Below are 20,079 nucleotides of genomic sequence, written 5' to 3'. Positions count from 1 at the left end.
TTAATTTTTCGGATGAACCCCAAAAAACGGGCCCCGTCTGATTAATTATAATTCCCTCCTAAAAATTCATGCCCACGATTGTTCCCAAATAAGTAAAGAAAGGGCTTTTTATATTCTTGATTAAATAAATCTTTCGATTGAATGCACAAATAAGAATGCCGCAGGAGAATCCATAATAATGTTGATCATTGCTTTCCTTTAATCGCTGAATTTCAGCGTGTTCGGATGCCTCAGGCAGTGAGGTAGTCTTTGATAAAGGTAACCCCGCCTGCCTCGGGGTGCCTATGATAAATGTACAGAGTGACAAGACCGATTTCCTCCCTCTATGATTAAAAGGCTATATATAATATTCAGGTAAAGCCGGGTCCGGTTTATTTATGGGGGCTAAGCCGTGGCCCGAGGAGACTTGGCTTTAGGGCAGAAATCATTTTGGAGCCCGATTTTTTTTTCCTTTTTTTTTCTTAAAAAAAAAGAAAAAAGAAAAAAAAAAACAGAAACAGAAATCCTTCCACCTTCCCCCCGCCCCGGGCACAAAGTCTTTATTCGTCTCCTTTTCTCTAACGATTAAACATGTCATGGCGAGATTATAGCGAGGCGCCCATGCCCCGAGGAGATGCCTTCATTTGTTAAACCACCAGTTTATTTGTAACGGTGAATTTCATGCCACGCTTTCCCACTCGCCTTAATCTTTTTCTATGTAAGACAAATTGCTAAAAGGGGGTTTATTATTTTTTAATCACTTCCCATTTCAACATCGCTCTGACACCGGCAGGGAGGAGGGAGAATAGTTAGAAATCTCCAAGGCTTCTTCACATAAATCCAAAGTGACAATTTGTAAAGCCTAGAACAATATTATTGTCAAATAAACAAACAAATAAATAAATAAATAAATAAAAATAAAATAAATAAATAAGTAAATCATCCTCTCCACGAAAACTTGATCTGGCCCGTTGTAAATGGCACAAGTACAGACAACTTGTCCTCCTTGTTAAGCAGCTAGTGTGCGAGAGCAGTAATAACATTAACAGCTGTTGACATCTGTAGAGCTCTAGCGGTCTCTACCGGCAAAATTAAGAAACAACAGGGGGTGCTTACAATTAGGCAACTTATGATTGCCAGTATTGTTGCTCATAGGTGCACAGAAAAGAGACATTTGATCATACGAGGACCAAACGCAGGATTTCTGACACGTCAGGTAAAGCACAGAGATGTTATCTTCGCTCTTAAAATACGCACAGATTTTGGCTCGGCTTTGGTGCAACCTTGTGAGCGCATCATTTTTGGAAGCTGTTTTATTTTATTTCATTTTATTTTATTTTATTGCATCATTGGGGTCAATATGTGCGCCTTTTGTTGACTCTTGGACAAGAACATCTGTTGTATTAAAATATTTTCTTTAATTTTACTCTTAGTCATCTCCAAATGACACATCAATTCTCCCGATTGAGCAATCGAGTGTGAAGGTGAAGGCCTCTTTCTCTAAGTGTCACACAATGATAATGCTGAACCGAACAGACTCTGCCCACGTGAACGCGTAATGATCACCAGCTACTCTAGGCTGAAAACGCACAGGCCTAGCTGCATCATTTTTGTATTTAAAACACATTAAGATCAGCGTTTTATTAATTTAAAGACTAAAGTGCGCGCTCACGTGCACGAATCAGCAGTAACAGAAAATAAGCAGCGTCTATTAAGCTGTAACAAGAGAAAATACTGTATAAACTGCCTGGAGCATCCAGTGCGCTTACCTAGACTGGAGGGGGGCTGAATGTGTTGCCAGCGTTAAGACAGCGCGCAGAGTTAATGAAATATCTCCAAATGGGAGTCAGGAGTGCGTGCAGAGATAAGCCTGATGTGGTTTATATACCCAGAAAGCAAGTGCTCCTCTTCTCATATTGTCCAAGAGCGTTTGCATAGCTGGCCAAGTGGCTCTGCTCTTGCTGACTCGCTAACATTGCATGGTGTTTGTTTTCCCCTTGCTATGACGTGAGACAAAATATTGGCCATATGTTCATCGGCAATAAATTGGTCTTGAGCGCAAACACAGCTCCCCTTGGAGGGCGCTTTTAAGCCACACAACTAGTTTTCCCTCTTTGAGATGCTTTGGGGACACAAAACTATCTGTTGGTGAATAACAACATTACAACAGCCTGTTTAAGAGATAATTGTATGCCTATGGAAGCGTTGCTAGTTGATCTTTATACCTTGACCTATTATCCCTCACACAGTGCGCTCTAATAAATCGCTTGGTAACCAAGAAGCAGCGCAGTCCAGAGAGCAGATGTGGCATGTTATCCACACCACGGTTGCGTTTACATTAGATACCCTGATACAATGATTGATAACCAAGGTCACAGTAATTCACAATGATTCGAGACCCGGGCAGCTCCCAGGAGGCACAGTACGAGCATATAATGTTTGCAACATAGAGCCACGCGTGTCGACACTGAAAACAGGCGCAACGGTGAGAACAGAGAAAATGTCACACATGTTCAGAAGAATAGCAGCATTATACAACCCAGCAGATAATAATAATAAGCATAATGATAATAACAGAATCTTTTGATGGCATTAACAATTATAAAACCAACAAATGTTTTTTTAACTGTTTGTTATAATTGTGGAAACTTTTAAGACTTTTAGTTTTTGAATAAAATAATAAGTCATAGTTTGACAACACGAGTCAAAATAAAAGCTTAAAAGTTTCAAATATAGAACAAAGTAAAAAACAAACAAAAAAACAAAAAACAAAACAGTTTGGTCCCCAAAATGCTAAATTATTCACTTAAATTCTGAATCTTCTTTTATAAAAAAATAAAATGCAATCAAATGTCTGTTATCTTTAGCACATCTTTGCACCTGTTGCACGTACACACCGGCAGCATTTTTGTGTAAACAAAGCTTTGCCTCCTGCATGAAAGGTTGCAAGAGTATTAGGCTGGTGTAAAGATGATAACAGGGAATCCCGGCAATTGTCGAGGAAGAAAGCAATACAAGGCAAATACCAGTCGTGCTATTATGACACCTCAGGGGTGGATGACTTAAATCAAGACAATGATTTTATTGTGGGCAGTCTGGAATCTATGCATGATAATAATGGTGTTGCCTAGTAGTGCAGGAGCGACCATCAATCAATAGCGAATACATTACTGATGGGTTTTGTGCAGGGCCACTTTGCTGATGAAAGACTGAGATTATCCTGCCTGTCATCACCGTGTTCAAGAGTATCACTAAGAAGCTGAGAATACAAATAAATAAATTGGCCTCATACCTTGATGAAATTCCACATTAAGGCAAAGTAGTTAGTTGGAGTTGGAATATATTCATGAGGTTCAGACGAATGAGAAAAAGCTTTCCACTCAGCTGCTCTGTGAATACCCTTGTGCTGTTTGAGTTTTGCCACAAGTGCTCTGGGTGCTAAATACAAGACCTCCTGAAAAAGGATGGGTAAGATAGGCCCCGGCGGTCAAGCTATTATCAATCCCTGGCCTAAAGCTTGATGACTAAGATACTTCAGATGTAGTTAATGGCAGCGTAAGGACACTGATGGCACAAGCATTCTGAAATCAATCAGTTCAAGTTTTAATGTATCGACCACTCGAGCGAAAAAGAGGGAGAGCTTCTCGACACACGAATGCCAGAGAGACTAGGTTGATTTCATGGAAGATACACTTTGAAAAAAGTTTAATTAAAGCTGAGGGCTCACTTGGATGGCTGGAACTCATACATGATGATAGCCAGTCCTATCAATTTGAAAGGCTTAGAACATTTTCTTCACAAACACATGCACTTGGAGAGGTTTAGCATTAGATCGCCAAGTCCTGAGTGTTAAGGCGAATGAATAGGAGTTTATAGGCCCTTTAAGAGATGTGAAGCAAAGTAGAGGGATGAGTTGTTTTCCAACAAAGTGCCCAGTTCTACACACTGATGAATATTACCGTTCCTTAAATGACAACAGTGCATTGTGAATTTGAGGAGCTGTGGAGTGCAGGGCGTTCAGTCTTAACGTTTTTGCCCTGCTGTGTTACCTACTGGAGAGGAAGAGAAGCCATGGAACAAATAGTGTGAAAGTGGTGAGCTGTGTCAAAGTGTTAACTGAGTGAAAAAGCTCCTTTAGAGCACTCATGAAATGTCTGGTATTTCCATCAAAATATCAGATTTATGGGTTGTATGGAAGGGTTTTGTGGGCCTTACTTGACATGAATAACTTTAAGCTTGAATACCTCCATTTCAGTGCTAAGCCTCTAGTGCAAGGCCAGTGCTTGGCCTTGGAGAGCCATATAGCTGTTTGTAAACCCTGCTGCTGAGGCTAAGGGCCAATAATACAATACTTATCTGACACATTATTTAAGCATTTCAGCCCTTGTGGCATGTGAGTACAAAACAAAAGTCCCAGTCTAGGTCAGTTGCCTGAAAAGGTGTAAGCTTCAAATAATAATCAAGAACGGAGGCAATCAAAATTATTTTCGCTCGAGCACATATCGGCTCAGTCAGCTATCACAAGGAAAGACGACAAACGTTTATGATATCCGCTGAAGTGAAAGTGAGGACGTAAATGAAGAAACTGGTTGTGAGCCTGCACATACTTTCAGCAAATTGTAAAGTAAGTGCTGTGCAGATATGTGGCTGTAAGGCTGCTTTTGTCTTCAACAGCCAAAGTACCACATGGCTGTGATAGACAAGAAAGGCACCTGACCAGGTATGTTTCAACACTGCTTCTATCGTCCAAGGTAAAAGCAGAGCAACAACTCACAGGTATGACCACCTTAACAATAAAGCGTTTTCTCTTTGAAGTCGGCGGTGAACCAAATCATCCGGTAAATTAAACCTACACCTGAAGGGTAGCACTGCAAACTCTCTCAAGGCAGCCAGTCAGTGTTAACCCACAACGGTGCATTGATTCCACAGCGTATTCATCAAGAGAGAACTTAATACATGCAGAAAGCAGTAGTAACTCTGCTTTAGTCTTACAAGACTTCCTCCATTTTTTGAAACAATAAACGCAGCATGAGCCAAGGACAGATCATTGGAGCTGGGTGCACTCGTCCTTGCCTTCATTCCTGCTGAACAGAACAGGTCTGGAGCAAAGATTCAAAAGCAGTGCAAGGATATTGACTGTTAGCTTCAACAGTAGGTCCACGGTGGGGAAGGTAGAATATAACTCATATCTGAATAGTACTGCATGGACAAAACATGATGAATTAGAGGAGGGATGTCTCAAGGCCACTTCTTTTACAAATGTATCTTGCTGAAAAATATATGCTCATGTAAAATCCTTCTAACAAACATCCTTCTGAAAAGTTTACCCTTCAGGTAGACGAAACCATGGACAGATTAACGTGGTAAAACTTTGAAATTCCACTAAATACAACATAATACTGACTAGTAGTGAATGTAGTGAAATATCACAATGCTGCACAAAGGAAATGACAAGCAGCCATCAAAGGAAAGGGAGAAAAACATACAGTAAAGTGATGGCTTATTGGAACATACATTTTAAATGTTTTATGAGGAATCTAGTAAGGTCAAGTATTACACTTGGACTCCATTTTCTTTTCATAATGCTAATTTAAAAAGAAAAAAATCCTTTTGCACACCAGCTAAATCTTTCTCAGTAGCTCTGTTTTTTATTATTCAAAGTTGGATATTGCCTAAAAACCAGATGGATGGTTCTAAAGTGTGTGTGTTGTTGTCCTTCCTCTGTATCACTGAGCAACAAGGAGCCGGGCAGAGATTGAAGCAAAAGATCCCCGGTTTGATCCCAGGAGTAGAAATCCAGTGTAAAACTGTGGAGCTGAACGCTTGTGAGTAAGGGAGCAGCTGAAAGTAGCAGAGAATTACACTGTAAACTACTACTAATATTAATAATAATTTCCCCTCTAATTTTTTGCCTTTAATTGAATATTTATGAATATAATTCATCCAAAGCAAATCAGTTGTTACCCACTGTTTTCATTTTCCTTCCACTGTACATACATTTTATTACCAGTAAGGATCAAAAAGTAAACTGAATGCTAAATGACAATGATCCACATGCATTACTGTCCACATATGTATGAAAATGAATGTTCAGAGTATGTTCAGTTTATATCACATACTAACTGAAGATGCAGAATGCAGCTAAACAAGCTCAATTTTAAAAAAACTACTATAATACTGCTATTGCAATGCTATATCCATAAATCTTGGGTCAACTCGACAGAGAGCTGCGTTACATGCTAAAATGAATCCAACTTTATGTGTGTGACTGTCAACGGGGCTTTAAACAACAACATCATGAGCTTGTATGTGTCTGTAACTTGAGTGGGTGACACTGAAAGCAACTACTAGAACTTTTTTGGAGCCCAAGAGGAATTTAAGAGCTTACGTATAAAGTGCAAAGAAGATGTAACAACCCTTAAAAATAGAAATTTACTTTTTATCCAAACTTATATTAATATTTACACAACCACAAACATAAGCTGAGTCTCTCCAAAACTGCATCCAGGTCACTTTGAACATTTAACTCAATGCAAGCTCAAATAGCGCCTGATAATAATCCATTTCTATAAGATAAGCTGTCATTCACACTCAGTTTACTGCAGATTATATTTCTTTGTGGCACTTTAAAATGTTTTTAACTACTTTAAAGGGCTTCTCAACCAGTTTGGCCCATAAATGCGAAAGGTTAAGGTTTCAGTTGTATAGAAGATTCTGCAGCTTTTGGAGGTCTGAGGTTACATTTTCAGTGTCCGTTTTTCCACCAAGAGAAAAAACATTTCTGTTTACTGAAATCTGACTTAAACAGACAATCGCACAAATAATGAACCAAAGCTAATGCCTTGCCATGAGTAGGTGTGCGCACGGTTGCATGTAGAGCAGTGTGCATGCGGATATATCTTAATGGCTGTGAGAGTTTCTTCTGTGTGCGAGTGCGATTGGATGCGTGCGAGGAAACTCTCTATTTGAGCCCATCAGGATATGTAACCTAAACAACACAATGGAGAGTAACAGAAGGGCTTGGGGGCATGAAACACTCACCTTGAACCAGGCTGCTCCTTGCAAACACAAGGATTGCCCATCTGCACATTTCTGAAGCCTTTTGATTAACAATGTGTCCAAAATAAAAGCTGAAAAGGAGAAAACACAATTTAGTATTTTCAATGGCTTTCTGCAGATGGGTTGCCAACATATTTGGATAATTAACGTGTAGATATTTTCTTTATACTGTGCTCACGATGGCAATTAACATGTTTTGTGAAGAGGTGAAAACTTTTTTCGAGGCAGTGAAGATGGAGGGAAATGCATTAGAGGAGGTCATGAAAATGGGCTTCTATTCTTTGTGCTAAAAGGATGCTTTTATAAGGTGATAGCAATTGAGGAATAAAAACCCAAGGGCAAATAAATGATAAAGAACTCATCATTAATTGGCAATCTTTTGGGCTTATATAAATACCACTCCAAATGTTGTACCCACATTTTCATTGACAGTAATGGTAAGTCTCTCTTGAACTAGAATTATGAAAGGTAAAAGGAGCCACAATGCCACCCAAAAAGGACAACTGTGTCTCTCAGCAAGCCAAAGGTTTGCAAATTGCCCACTCTGTGTTCATCATGATACTATACAATTCAACGAGAACAGTAATTGCCTTAAAAGAGATGAGATTAAAAGATGCAAACTGTAGTTCTGGAGACCTTCATTCTGAAAACTGGATAAATTTGCTGTTACCAATTTAAATGAATTTGTATTAAAACATAAATAAGTGCATCCTGATTCACAAAGGTAAAAATATGGTGGTCTCGCTGGAAAAACAATGCGCTGTAGAGTTTAAAGTGCCAAGGTTTCCTTTTCAGAAACATACTTTGTGACTCAGTTTGGCTTTCCACTAACAGTTTTTCTTTATACTCAGGTTGTGGTAATGTATGTGTGAGCCATGACCTGGGCCTTCACACCCATAACCCCCGCCCCCCCCCAGCCCACTCTCTCTCGCTGTATCTCTCTGCTTGCTGTCCCTCTCTGTCGCCACCTAATGGCAGGAGTGTGTGTTAATTCTGAACTCTGGAGCCCAGCTGAGGAAAAGTGTGCACCGCACAACACATCCTCCCTCTCTCAGGTAATTATGTCTTTTATCTGGGAGACACATACAGCTACTTTAACATCGGATATCCAGCCGTCCTAATGGGCCATTATTCAAATAAATGGGGGAAACACTGTGGGGTTGGTGACCCCCTCCGTGCGGCAGGGTCCTCCATCCAGGCACACCTGCTGAGACAAGGTAACGTTTATCACTGACACCTTCGCAGGACAGAAACAAAATGGCAGGCAGGGTCAGCGGTAAGGAGCACACTGGGCCTGTCATATTGCAAACATATCCATTTGGTACAGCTCTACTCTTGTGGTTGCCAGGCTACTGCCTAATATATGGTGACTGAGTGTGCGTCAGGAAAACAGAAGTAAGATGTTGACTTTGAGATAAGTACCTCTTCAAATTAAACAGCACCATCACATTGCATTCAAAATAACATTTCCAAAGGTCAACTTTAAATGGTCCCCATTTGGCAAAAAAAAAAAAAAAATCCCTGTGTTCTTCAACTCACTAAATCATCAAATTTGCATACCAGTTACGTTAGTTAGTGGCATTTAATTATTTATGTTTTAATTACACCGAATGAAGGGGATAATATCACTGTACGGTAGTTTTGTGGCGCGTGTGCCCCTATCATCGGAGCACTCGGATGTCTCCTTATTAAAGTACACAAAAAGATAATTATGTCCGGCTCTGTCTAAACATTTCCATGGTGCTGCACTAGAGAATCATCGCTGAATTGGACACAGGAGAGGGTTAGACCTCTTATGATTAATGTGCTTGGTCACACACACTCAGGAGTGGTAAAGGCATGTCAATTTCTTCTCTCTCCTGCTCTCCTCCCGAGTTAAGGGTCAGCAAAATTGTTTGGATGGCACTGATTGCTGCTAGGTTTATAATGTGCAGCGAGCTCACCTATGGACTCTGGATTGCTGGAGTCTATATGTAAGGCCAGCTGGCACGCAGCAGAAGAAAACACCCTTTTCTCCTAAACTGCTTTTGTGATGTTCATTAACAAATGCAAGGACAGAGATAGATAGCTATGTTTGTTGAAGGTTTACAAACATGTACCGCACCCATGCAATATAAAATCTAACCAGATATATGAAAAAGGTTAGCAATGACAAAAAGCTGCACAACTCATTCCCACCAGCTCTCCCACAAAACGCCCATCACCTGGAAATGCCTTGCTGAATAGAACTGCTGATGTCATCAGAGAGATGGTATTGACTGACCACGGGGCAGCAAAGGCCAATGCAATTAAGAGACAAGAGAACATATAGCTTTAAAGACTGTGTAAATAAAGGGACACTGCAGTAGGTCCAGACAAAGGCCAGTTCAGAGCCCTTTCAGGAGCTCCTTGGCCTGGGGTCTTCTCCAAGTAGTGAGGGTCTGGGTGGGAGGCCTAAAAGAGGTGGCAAAAAAAGGAGAGGCAGTGTGTGGGTGTCCAGAGGGATGAGGACTCAGGGCGTTGCTAAGATGGCTCTGAGAGGTCAAAGAGCTCAGCCAGGCTCTGGAACAGTCAGGTGATCGCATCTACGTCTCACGAAGACGACTGTTTGTATTTTTATGAGCTACCAGCTGGCTCCAACCAACCACAGTTAGATTAATTCTTTGATTGCTGTATCAAAGATAGGTACACCTTAATCATAAGTACGTGTTTCCAAATGCTTGATAAGTTCCCAAATTTTACCTAACAAGAGAGAATTTATGCTTTATGAGAGGATTAAGCTAACATTTTGGTAAAAGTGTCTGCACACATTAATCAGTAAATCATTACACCACGTAGAAAAAATCCTCGAAAACTAAAAAGCTGTGGACAGCTACAGATATACTCTTAAACTTTGTGCATAGAATAGATGTGGTACTAAAATGCTCCAGCAAGGTACAATAATACATTTTTGTATGTAAGTCTTAGTTTTCAAGCTGCTTTTTTTCCACACAGATTTCTATATTGAGACTGATCAGGTAGTGAAAAATAAACATGCTAAGTAGTCTTTTTACATGAGAAAAATATGGCACGTAGCAATTGACCTTTTAGACTGCTAATATTCACAGACAAGTTTTACTCAGTTTTTGAGAATGTCACCGCTTTTGAAGGTTTTGGACAGAATTAATAAATGGAAGCCTGTCAATTCTGCATCTGTTGAAATATTTCATAGAAAATCTGAAATTATCCACCTTCTGGTAACACTTGGGCAAATCAAAGGGTCGCCAAGGTCATTGGGATTTTTTATAGGCCATGCTGTCAATGATTATCAAGACTTTTCATCAAAAACAAAGTGACAGAATGTGCAGGGAAGTCTGCTGTTACTCCATACCAAAGCCAAAATGAGTTTCTTCTCCGGACTGGATTTCTAGAGGTCTCATTGCATCAAATTTCTCTGAAAATTGGACTTTATTGCAGTAAAGTCTAAACACAAGATCCTGGCTAATTATTAACATTACAAGGAAACAAGGAAATGAATCTGATTTGTACGGTATACACTACGCCAAACCCGATACCATCTTAAATAGGACTTCATGCAACAATCATTTGATGTGTGTGGCCCATATCATCACCATCAAAGAGAGTGCAGCAGACTAGACCAGGGTCTACTGCATCTGTCTCAGGTGATGAGTGTCAGCACGATCCCGGGATAGTTGACTTATTTTCTCGTTTCGTGTTCAACAAATGGTATGTACACCTCAGTCTCATTTACACGTGATCATCAACTCTGTACAGAAGTGATGTTCTCATCCTTGCTGTCCATAAATTACCCTGCAACGATGAGGACAGCGTATGTGTACATGTCTGGACAGCCACCTGAAGATGGAGAGAGTCATTGTTTCCTCTTTCATTTTTTAAAGTGGTTGCTTTTCTATTAAGGCCTTTTGATACATCACATTTGCTGTACTTCACAAAATAATAATACAAAAAAATGAGTGTAAATCTGCTCTCCATAGCTAGAATACAAAGGCACTTTTAGAACCTTTTCTATAGAAGCACTGTTGACACCAGAATAGGATCTTGATGCATAGGAAGAGGGGTGGACATTGTATCTGGTAGGTTCAATGTCTATCTCTGAGTGAAAAGATATTACAAATTCACTGGCCCACTACCAGTGTCTATAGACTCTGGTCCTTGACCATGATTTTAAAGGGTTCACCACTTGACCATGGTTTTTCACAACATTCAGCAAGCGTGAATGCATGCTAGTCCTTTCCTGTGAATGATGAATGTCAACTGAATGTATATTTTTGCCTCTGCAATTCAAGGATGTCGCACATTAACGGATGTGTCTGACACTGCAAACGTATCCATTTGCAGAATCATTTGCTTGTTGTACAATAAGCCCCGTTGATAATTTAGCTCTGGTCTATCTGTCAGTCTTATGGGTTTAAATTTTAACAGTCTAGTCCAAACAGTGGCGTGAACGATGTCGCTAGTCGCTCCTGGAACAAGCTGATAATATATGGTGGGGAAGAAATCATATAGCCTGTGTGCACTAAATCAAGCAACTCAGTGACAGTGAAGTGCACCGAGAGTCAGTGGTGCTGCAAAGAGACGCAGAGGACTTGATGGGTTCAGTCTAAAGAGATGGGCGCCGATTAGAGTGGGTGCGCGTGGATGTGTATGGAGACATGGGGGCAATATTCCCAGACATCTTTCCACAATAAATATATTTTTAATTTGTGCTATTTTATTAACCAGCAAAATCACTTCAAAATGAATAGCACATTATTAAGTCTTCTAGTGGCTCTTACTGTTCTTTATCATGAGTTTGTATCACTGCGCAATTCATCTCCAGCCATTCTTCACACTAAATATGTTTTATATGAGCCTTCATTTATCATGGCCTGTCAGCTCTTAACTGTATCATTATTCAGTCTAGAGTTATAAATTGGAATCATTAAACGGTTTTTCATATAATCTGATGCAATAACTGCTCCCCCTTTATTGGCTTGTGAAAAGAAAATAGTAAATACAATTGTCTGTCAAGATCTTTGGAGATAGCCGTCTCTCTCAGGCTGAAATGAAATTAGGCCAGCCGAGGAGACAGGATCAATGTCAGCAGATTTGTTCGACTTTCATCGTGGAGGGGACGAGGGTTGAGCAGATGAAGGATGGCGAGAAAAGGAAGCTGACACCGCCGAACCCGATGAGGAATGTGGGCTTAGCTGTCAATATTTTTTTCATACAGTGTCACATCAATCACAGGTGTCTTTTCAACTTCTCGCTGCGGTTCTGCTGAGACATTTGGAGATATTACATTCCCCGAACTAAATGTGTGGTCTCTGTATCCTTTTGTCCCGCAGCTGAGATGCTTTCATGAAAGGAGATTCAGTGATTAACAATGACAATGCGGGGTCAAATTTTTCATCACTTGTATCATATTCTAATCCAGAGAAGTCCTTGGCAACGTGAACTCCTTTTGTGGCTGCTATGTACCAAATTATATCAGCTACCAAAAATGTTGTGCAATCTAAAATACTTTGAAATTAAACAGCAGGATCTGTAACATGCCATTACCGTTTTCTAATGATACAAATATGCCTGCACTTATTTAGCCATGGACTGCACATATGTGGCACAGCTGAGACACACATCATTCTCAGGAATATATCTGATCTATATGTTTTTTAAGTGAAACTACAAAACTGATCATCACAGCTGAGTTTTAATTTGAGTTATTCTTTTTTCTTCACTCTGCATACATAAGGAGAAGCTGACAAAAGAAACCTGGTCGGAAAATGGGTAAAGACTGCCACCCTCTGGCAATCTCTTAAATTTAGATCCCCTCTCCATGTTCTGCTTTTATTTTGAAGACATTTTAATGCAGTTTTTATACCAACATAGATAGAAAGAGCTGCACAAACAGGTTACTACAGAATGAGATGTAAAAATTTAAAGTCAGAAAAAGTAAAAATGGGAAGAATATACACTCAGGAAGTCTTGCTTTCATAGGACAAGGACGCGAAGTATACTTTTTTATGAGCCTATGCTGCCACCTACTGGATAATAAACTGAAACGATGGAAGATATGAGAGGCAGTGCATGGCTGAGGTTGAAGTGATTGAGGTCACAATGTCTTTCTTTCACAGAAAAGGCTTTCTGAGTAAGAAGCACTCATACAGTTCAGATGAAAACACGAGATCAAGGTTGCGTCTTGCAGGTGATTAATCGAGTGAGCAACTTCCACTTTAGGCCAGGTGGTGGCGTGTTTGTACCAGGTTCCACTTAAGTCTGCAACAGTGGAGTTGTTGGGCAATTTTGAAATTTACAAATATACTGGATCACTGAAGAAAAAACTCACCTGGGTGAATCCTTCACAATTTCAGTTTTTTGGTTCTAGTTTAACTCAGTTTTTAGGAAAAAAGGTTTTAAAGTGAATTTACAGATGTTTGAGGCCCCATTCTTCAATCTCTCATCAGGTGTTTTATCCATGTAATGAACAGATTGTAAGAGGTAGTTTCATTTCTAAGGAGCTTTCAAGTCCAAGTTTACCCTGAAAAATTCCATTGTTTGCAAAATGTCCCAAACTCCAAACCAAGACTATTTATTTACCCCTACAGACCCTTATTTTCACCTGCATGTTGAACATGTTTATATGTAAACCCCCCAAAAGAGAGTTCACACCAAGGTCTCCGTTCTGTCGCTCTGGCAATAAAGCTCAGTCATGCTCTCTTTCCGCCCTCTTTGGCCCCCCATCTCTCTCTCTGCCCTTCTTAATACTTCACCATCTATCAGTGTGCGTCATGCAAAGATGAAGGAATACTCTGGAAAAATTAAAACATATTGCTATGGGTGTTTGGCATCTGACAAATGAGATAATAGGAATGTGACTGTGATATTTTCTAGAAACAAATATGTCTTTCACCCTGGAAACAAACTTATCTAATAAACTGTAAATGAAAAGCATCAAATCAGTGTTTGCAGTGTTTCAGTTTGATGTCATTACAGACTAAATGGAGAGAAGAATGGAGCTGTCTTCATCCTGACAGTCATAATTTTGCTGCTCCAGTTATTAGCTCACAGCACTTTGGCTTATTATTAGTTAAAAGGTCAGGGAGGCAAACTGACATGATGTTAATGCTTTCATTTTTAGTTTATATGGAGTTCACTGAAAATTAATTCTTTGAAATTTACATTTGCACTAAGCTTGAACCTATCATTGACAGGATATTTGTGGCTCTTTAGCTCCAGTTATTGAGATTTGTTACAATGCAGCTCTCCCTCCAGCAGAACGGTCTGCATTCGGCAGCTTTTTCACCAGAAAAACGTGTAGCCGAGTCTTTCTCGTCGGTGCTTAAAGATGACGACATGAACGACCAACTACGCTTTCTCAGCCACCCGTGACCCAGGCCTCGTTAGGCAGGCTGATTCTGCAAACGTGTCATCACTTTGCACCATCTTGTTGATGTTATCGCAGTTATTTGCATTCTCTCCATGGAACTTGATATGACCCAGAGTGCTATGAAGTGAAGAGAAATGTGGTATGAATGTCTTTACATATCAGAATTAAGGGGAAAGTTCTAACACCAGCTGGTTCTCCCACTTTGCGTAGCCACCCAATTAGTTGTAGGTCAGGCTGGGTAAAGGTGTGCGGCCTCTGTCGAGACAGACTTATTCCACTGTGTATCTAATCACTGAGAGTAAACTCACATTTTTAGAAGCAATTGCTAATAAGCTTGCAAAACATCCCTTTGTAACAAATGATGTTGCTTTAGTTTTAAAAAGGTTTATCCTCAGATTTGGGCTCCATTCACAAGGAAAAACCTGCTGTCTTCCCCGAGCTCTGTAGGCAGAGAAAGAAAACTATTAACAGTAGCCAATCAAACCTGTCCTCCAGAACTTGCTTGCACTTGTCTTGGCTCCAGTTCAGAAAAAAGCAGAAGAGGACAGAGAATGACTCGGTATGAATCATTTGAAGACAGGCAGACAGTGATAAATCCATTTTTAGCTTAAACTCAAACATTTTAACAGCAGAGTGCTAATAACATCTCGCTTGGTTTAGTCAAACAGTGTCTGAAGAGCGAGTATCACTTTCAGATGGCTCCCTCTTTGCTAACAGGTTACAACACTGCCACAGAAATACCAGACAATGACTTATCTTTCCTGTATTATGTGTTATGATAGTCAAAAGCTGAAGGTGGTGTGTAGGTGTGCCACAAAATCAGATCAGGTGGTGCTAGCACCTTTGAATGCCAATGATATTTTCAGCTGTAATGGAAATGGAAATATCTTGTGGCAGTTATTGGGGAGCTGCTCAGTTAGATGTTTTGTTTGTAGAGTAATGCTTTGCCTTAACAAAAAGCAAAAAGGTTATTTTTCATTTGTTTATGGGGTCACAGAGTAAAGAAAGCAAGTAAATGTGTTTACACATATAATACACATATAATAGTGCTGAAGAAGAGGTTCAAATGTGGAGTCATTGAAGCACCTACTAACAAACTTTGTGTGTTTGTGTGTGCGTGGCATGTGTAATTATCTGGCCATGCATCCTGCACACCTGAGATTCTCACACCTGAGACTCGTCAGGATCCTGCAGTTTCTAAACACCAGTTCTGGGTGTCAGTCTCTATTGTTCAGCTCACCAGCATGGTGATACTGACACGTACGCTCACTGATGAGCACAAGTCCAGTTTTTCTTGTTACTGCTGGATTCCTTGTAACCCCCTTATCTCCACTGGTTTACGTTCAGTTCTTTCTCCTGTCTGTTGTGTCTGTCTGACTTTATTCAGCTCTTCACCACCGACTCTGCCAGGATTGACTCGCCTGTCTGCTCTCTGCTCACGCATCGTTCCCCTCGTTGCCAGACAGTCTCCTTCTACCAGCTTTTCATACTTTCACTTCCCTTCACGTGATCAGTTTAACCTGGAGAGCCAAACTCTTACCTCCAAACTGCCACCTTTCTGGATTCTGCTTTTGGGTCAAGTGTCATTCATATTTGATCATGTAAAAGTACATGTTTTAAATACACTAAATGTAGACATAAAAAATATAAATGAAACAGAAAAAAATATTGTCATGTTAAAACAAATTTTGTCTATTTTATTTTCTAATTCATAGTCATGGGGGCTGGAGCCAGTCCCGGCTGTCATTGGGTGAAAAGTGGGGTGTGACAGACTTATATCATCTGTATTATCACCACTCTGTAAGTATTTAGAAACTCTGGAGACCAGTTGATGTATTTTTAAAACAAAATATTTTCCACTCCTTTCTCATAGCATTTCACCTGTGTGACACTTCCAGGCCTCCTGTACTTTTTTTTTTGTAATAAACAAAAATGTATTCACCAAGGAGACAAGTCTGGACTGCAGGCACATCGGTTTAGCACTCACGCTCTTTTGCTAAAAAGCCATGACTCTGAAGTGCATGCATGTAATTTTTACATTGCTTTGCTCAAATAAGCAATATCTTGAGTGAAAGAGATGCCTTTGAACAGCAGCATAAGCTGCTTCTGTTAAATCTGTATACACCTGCCACGTGCTCCAGTTTACTGCAGTCATGCTTTTGAACTGTGTGCTGAAAACAAGCTGGTTGGTCACACTGTCCACAGTCATCAGACCACAGGACAGTTCTTCAGTAAAGCTGAAGCACAGACGCCTGATGTGCTGCTCATAGATTTGCATGATAGAGTTGCATCTTTGAATGCAGAGAAAACTGATCAGTGAATCTATGCAGAAGACAAATGAACAATAAACAAGTCCCACTACTGCCTCTGTAGTGTCACCTGATATATCCCTCTGTGCCACAGGGGTGTACCGTGTTTCCTCATTATATAAATCACTGTCACAGTAATTTGGTCCAATCCCTGCTCTCTTGGGGAACACTAGAACAGCAAATGTGTATCAGTCCATGACAGAAAGCGGTTAATAATAAAAGGAATATTTATCCCATCTGAATAATTGCTTAAAAAAAATATGAGAGGCAGCACTTCCAACATAATTTTAAGGAATCATGTGCACATAATAATCTGGAAGCAGCCATCAGAAGATCTGTGATCACAAAGGGATGGTCAGGGTTGTGTCAGCTCCCAAAAGGACAAAAAACAAACTAAAAACCAGCAATAAACAATTTAAACATAAAAAATCACAAAGAAAGAACAATACAGTATCCACATCTGAACCAAGGAGTAAAACAGTGAAATGTGGATTATTAAATATTAGGTCTCTCTCCTCCGAGTCTCTGTTAGTACATGACTTAATAATTGATCAACAAATCGATTTACTCTGCCTTACAGAAACCTGGTTGCAGCAGGATGAGTATGTTAGTTTAAATGAATCAACACCCCGAGTCATTCTAACTACCAGAAACCTCAAGCACAGGCCGAGGGGCGGTGTGGCAGCAATTTTTCACACCAGCCTATTAATCAACCAAAGACCCAGACGGACTTTTAATTCATTTGAAAGCCTGATGCTTAGCCTCGTCCACCCCAGCTGTAAAACTCAGAAACCAGTCTTACTTGTTATCATCTATCGTCCACCTGGGCCTTACACAGAGTTTCTCTCTGATTTCTCAGACTTTTATCTGATTTAGTGCTCAGCTCAGATAAAATAATTATTGTGGGTGATTTTAACATCCATGTAGATGCTAAAATGACAGCCTCAACATGGCATTTAATCTGTTATTAGACTCAATTGGCTTCTCTCAAAATGTAAAAGAACCCACCCACCACTTTAACCACACTCTAGATCTTGTTTTAACATATGGCATAGAAACTGAACATTTAACAGTGTTTCCTGAAAACCCTCTGCTGTCTGATCATTTCCTGATGACATTTACATTTACAATAATTGATTACACAGCAGTGGAGAGTAGACTTTATCACAGTAGATGTCTTTCTGAAAGTGCTGTAACTAAGTTTAAGAATATAATCCACCCACTGTTATCGTCTTCAATGCCCTGTACCAACATAGAGCAGAGCAGCTATCTGAACGCTTGTAGAAAAGCCTGTGTTAGGGTGAACTACATTACCCAGCAGCCTCTGGGCAGTGACGGGATTCATGGGATTTCGGAGCTGGATGGTGTTCGTTCGTTCCTGGGCTGGCGATTGAGGAGAGAGCTGCTGGGAAGGGAAGCAAATAGCCCATCCTGTATTTGTTGGGGATGGTGTGCGTCAATTAAAAGTGAGTTAATGTTCCATGCTCAAGAAGTTTACCCTGCTACTTGTGTGTATTGGGTTTAGTGGCCGTTAGCATATGTGCTAGTTAGCGATAGCTATGACAGCCCAGTTATTTGATTGTTTTGGCTTGTTCTTGCTCTGTTTGGTCCACCTGCCAATTGATGTGAATTTGTACACTGTAACAGCGCTGCATTACGTAGTGGTTAAGTAGGGGGCTGACTGTTTACTAGGTGCATCATCATAAGTGGGTCATCTCTTGTGTTGGAGTGCCCTCTTGTGGCGCCTTTTGGGTAGTGCCTCAGTAAATGTGAAACCGTAAGTGATATCAAACTGATTTGTGGTGGAGGGATTTGTTACCAGTTTCTTAATCTTTGATCCGTACTCATGCCTGTTCTATTATTGTTCTGTTTCCTATGCCCTGTTCTTAATCATAGAAACCACACCATATCACCCCTCCACATCCTCCTACTGTATGCCATACCTTCCTGTACCATCCATCTGACCGCCAATAAACTCCACCTGTGGTAATCTAATCCCTGGATGTCAGCCTCTCCTTCTGACCGAGGATAGTTACTATTGCAGCACACCCCAGCATTAAACTGACGTACACCATTCTGTACAAAGTGGTCCTTCGAGCCGGATCTGCTGCACCTGCATGACATGGCTGCTTCCAGAGATCAGGATGATGCACAAAGTCCCCGTCCTAGCAGGAGCCATCGAATCCCTGGACATCTGGAGGACTATGAGTTGTCCTACCGTACCCGTGGGCCAAGGCTGTCACCCAATCTAACAGAGGAGGTTATGATGGCACCGTCAAACTCCCACTACACAAGGAGGCCGGATGTGGAGGAGATAAGATGGCGAAGAATGGAGGATTGTCTGATTAATATCCAGCATCAGATGCGATCTCTGCAAGTGACTGTAGCAGAGTCCCGTGACCTTAACAAACGGGTGCAGCGACTAGAGCAGCTCACCCCTCCAGTGCCAAAGGGGCCATTAATGGAGGTGGAACCAATGGCTTCAGCTGTCTCTACACCAAATCCTACGGAGAGGGAGCCCAAATCGATTCAGGAGGGGGAGAGAATTACAGAGCCCGTCCTTGTGATGTCAGCTCCTTTAGCCCTACTCCCTGGCACTTCCACTGCACCCGTTGGGCCACCCACAGAGCTCTCTATGGATAGATCAGCGTCTGCTCCGAGATTCACTTCACCATGTCCTGACTATCTTCTCACACCAGTGCATCCAGCAACTCCTGCTCCACCTGCTGTAGCCAGCACTGCAGCTCCACCAGCAATACAGATGTCTGGGCCTCCTGTGCCATCGCAGACACCTCAACCAGACCCTCCCTTAGTGGCCCAGCCGGCCACTATGCAACCTTCTACTGCAAAGGAGGACGTCACTCGGGGTTTCCAGCCATGGATCCCCCCACTTCGCCCTCTGCCTCAACAGCCTCGATATGCTTCATTCCAACCTGTGCTAGCTGCACAGGGACTTGGACCTCCGCCAGGTATGCCCCCAGCAGTAAACCACACGAGTTCAGAACCCAGTATGTTGGAAATGGTGATTGCATCCTCCTATGGCCTCCCTAAACCTAAGCTCACTGTTTTCAGTTCTGGGAAGGAGAGTGACTTTGCCTTACTGAAGAAAGGACTGGATAGTGTTCTTGGGCCTCACAAGCACTTGTCCGAGGATTACAAGTATCAGATCTTGCTAGATCACTTGAAGTTCCCGAGTGCATTCCAAGTGGCTAAACGCTACATCCATGACCCAACTCCATATACTAGTGCAATGAGGGCTCTTGAGCAGAAGTACGGCCAGCCAAGACAACTGGTACAGAGTGAACTCAGCGCCATCCTGTGCACACCACACATAAAACCAGGTGACTCACAAGCCTTTGAAGCTTT

General features: G+C 41.1%; 1 protein-coding gene across 2 annotated transcripts in view; it reads right to left on the bottom strand.

The window, feature by feature from the left end:
• The window catches only part of nkx2.2a (NK2 homeobox 2a), a 106,183-nt gene that overhangs the window by 5,513 nt on the left and 80,591 nt on the right, over positions 1-20,079 (bottom strand). Inside the window, exon 2 of one of the 2 annotated variants that reach the window (XM_039603724.1) lies at positions 7,021-7,109. The exons of the other annotated variant lie outside the window; for it this stretch is intronic. Coding sequence (XP_039459658.1) covers positions 7,021-7,061 — 41 coding nt within the window. The 5' untranslated portion in view covers positions 7,062-7,109. The remainder of the gene's footprint in view (positions 1-7,020; positions 7,110-20,079) is intronic. 2 annotated transcript variants of the gene reach the window in all.

The sequence above is a fragment of the Oreochromis aureus genome, linkage group 19 (genome assembly GCF_013358895.1).
Source record: "Oreochromis aureus strain Israel breed Guangdong linkage group 19, ZZ_aureus, whole genome shotgun sequence".
NCBI classification, from domain to species: Eukaryota; Metazoa; Chordata; class Actinopteri; order Cichliformes; family Cichlidae; genus Oreochromis; species Oreochromis aureus.
Note: the sequence above shows the minus strand (reverse complement) of the source record. Positions and strands in the feature narration are given on the sequence as shown.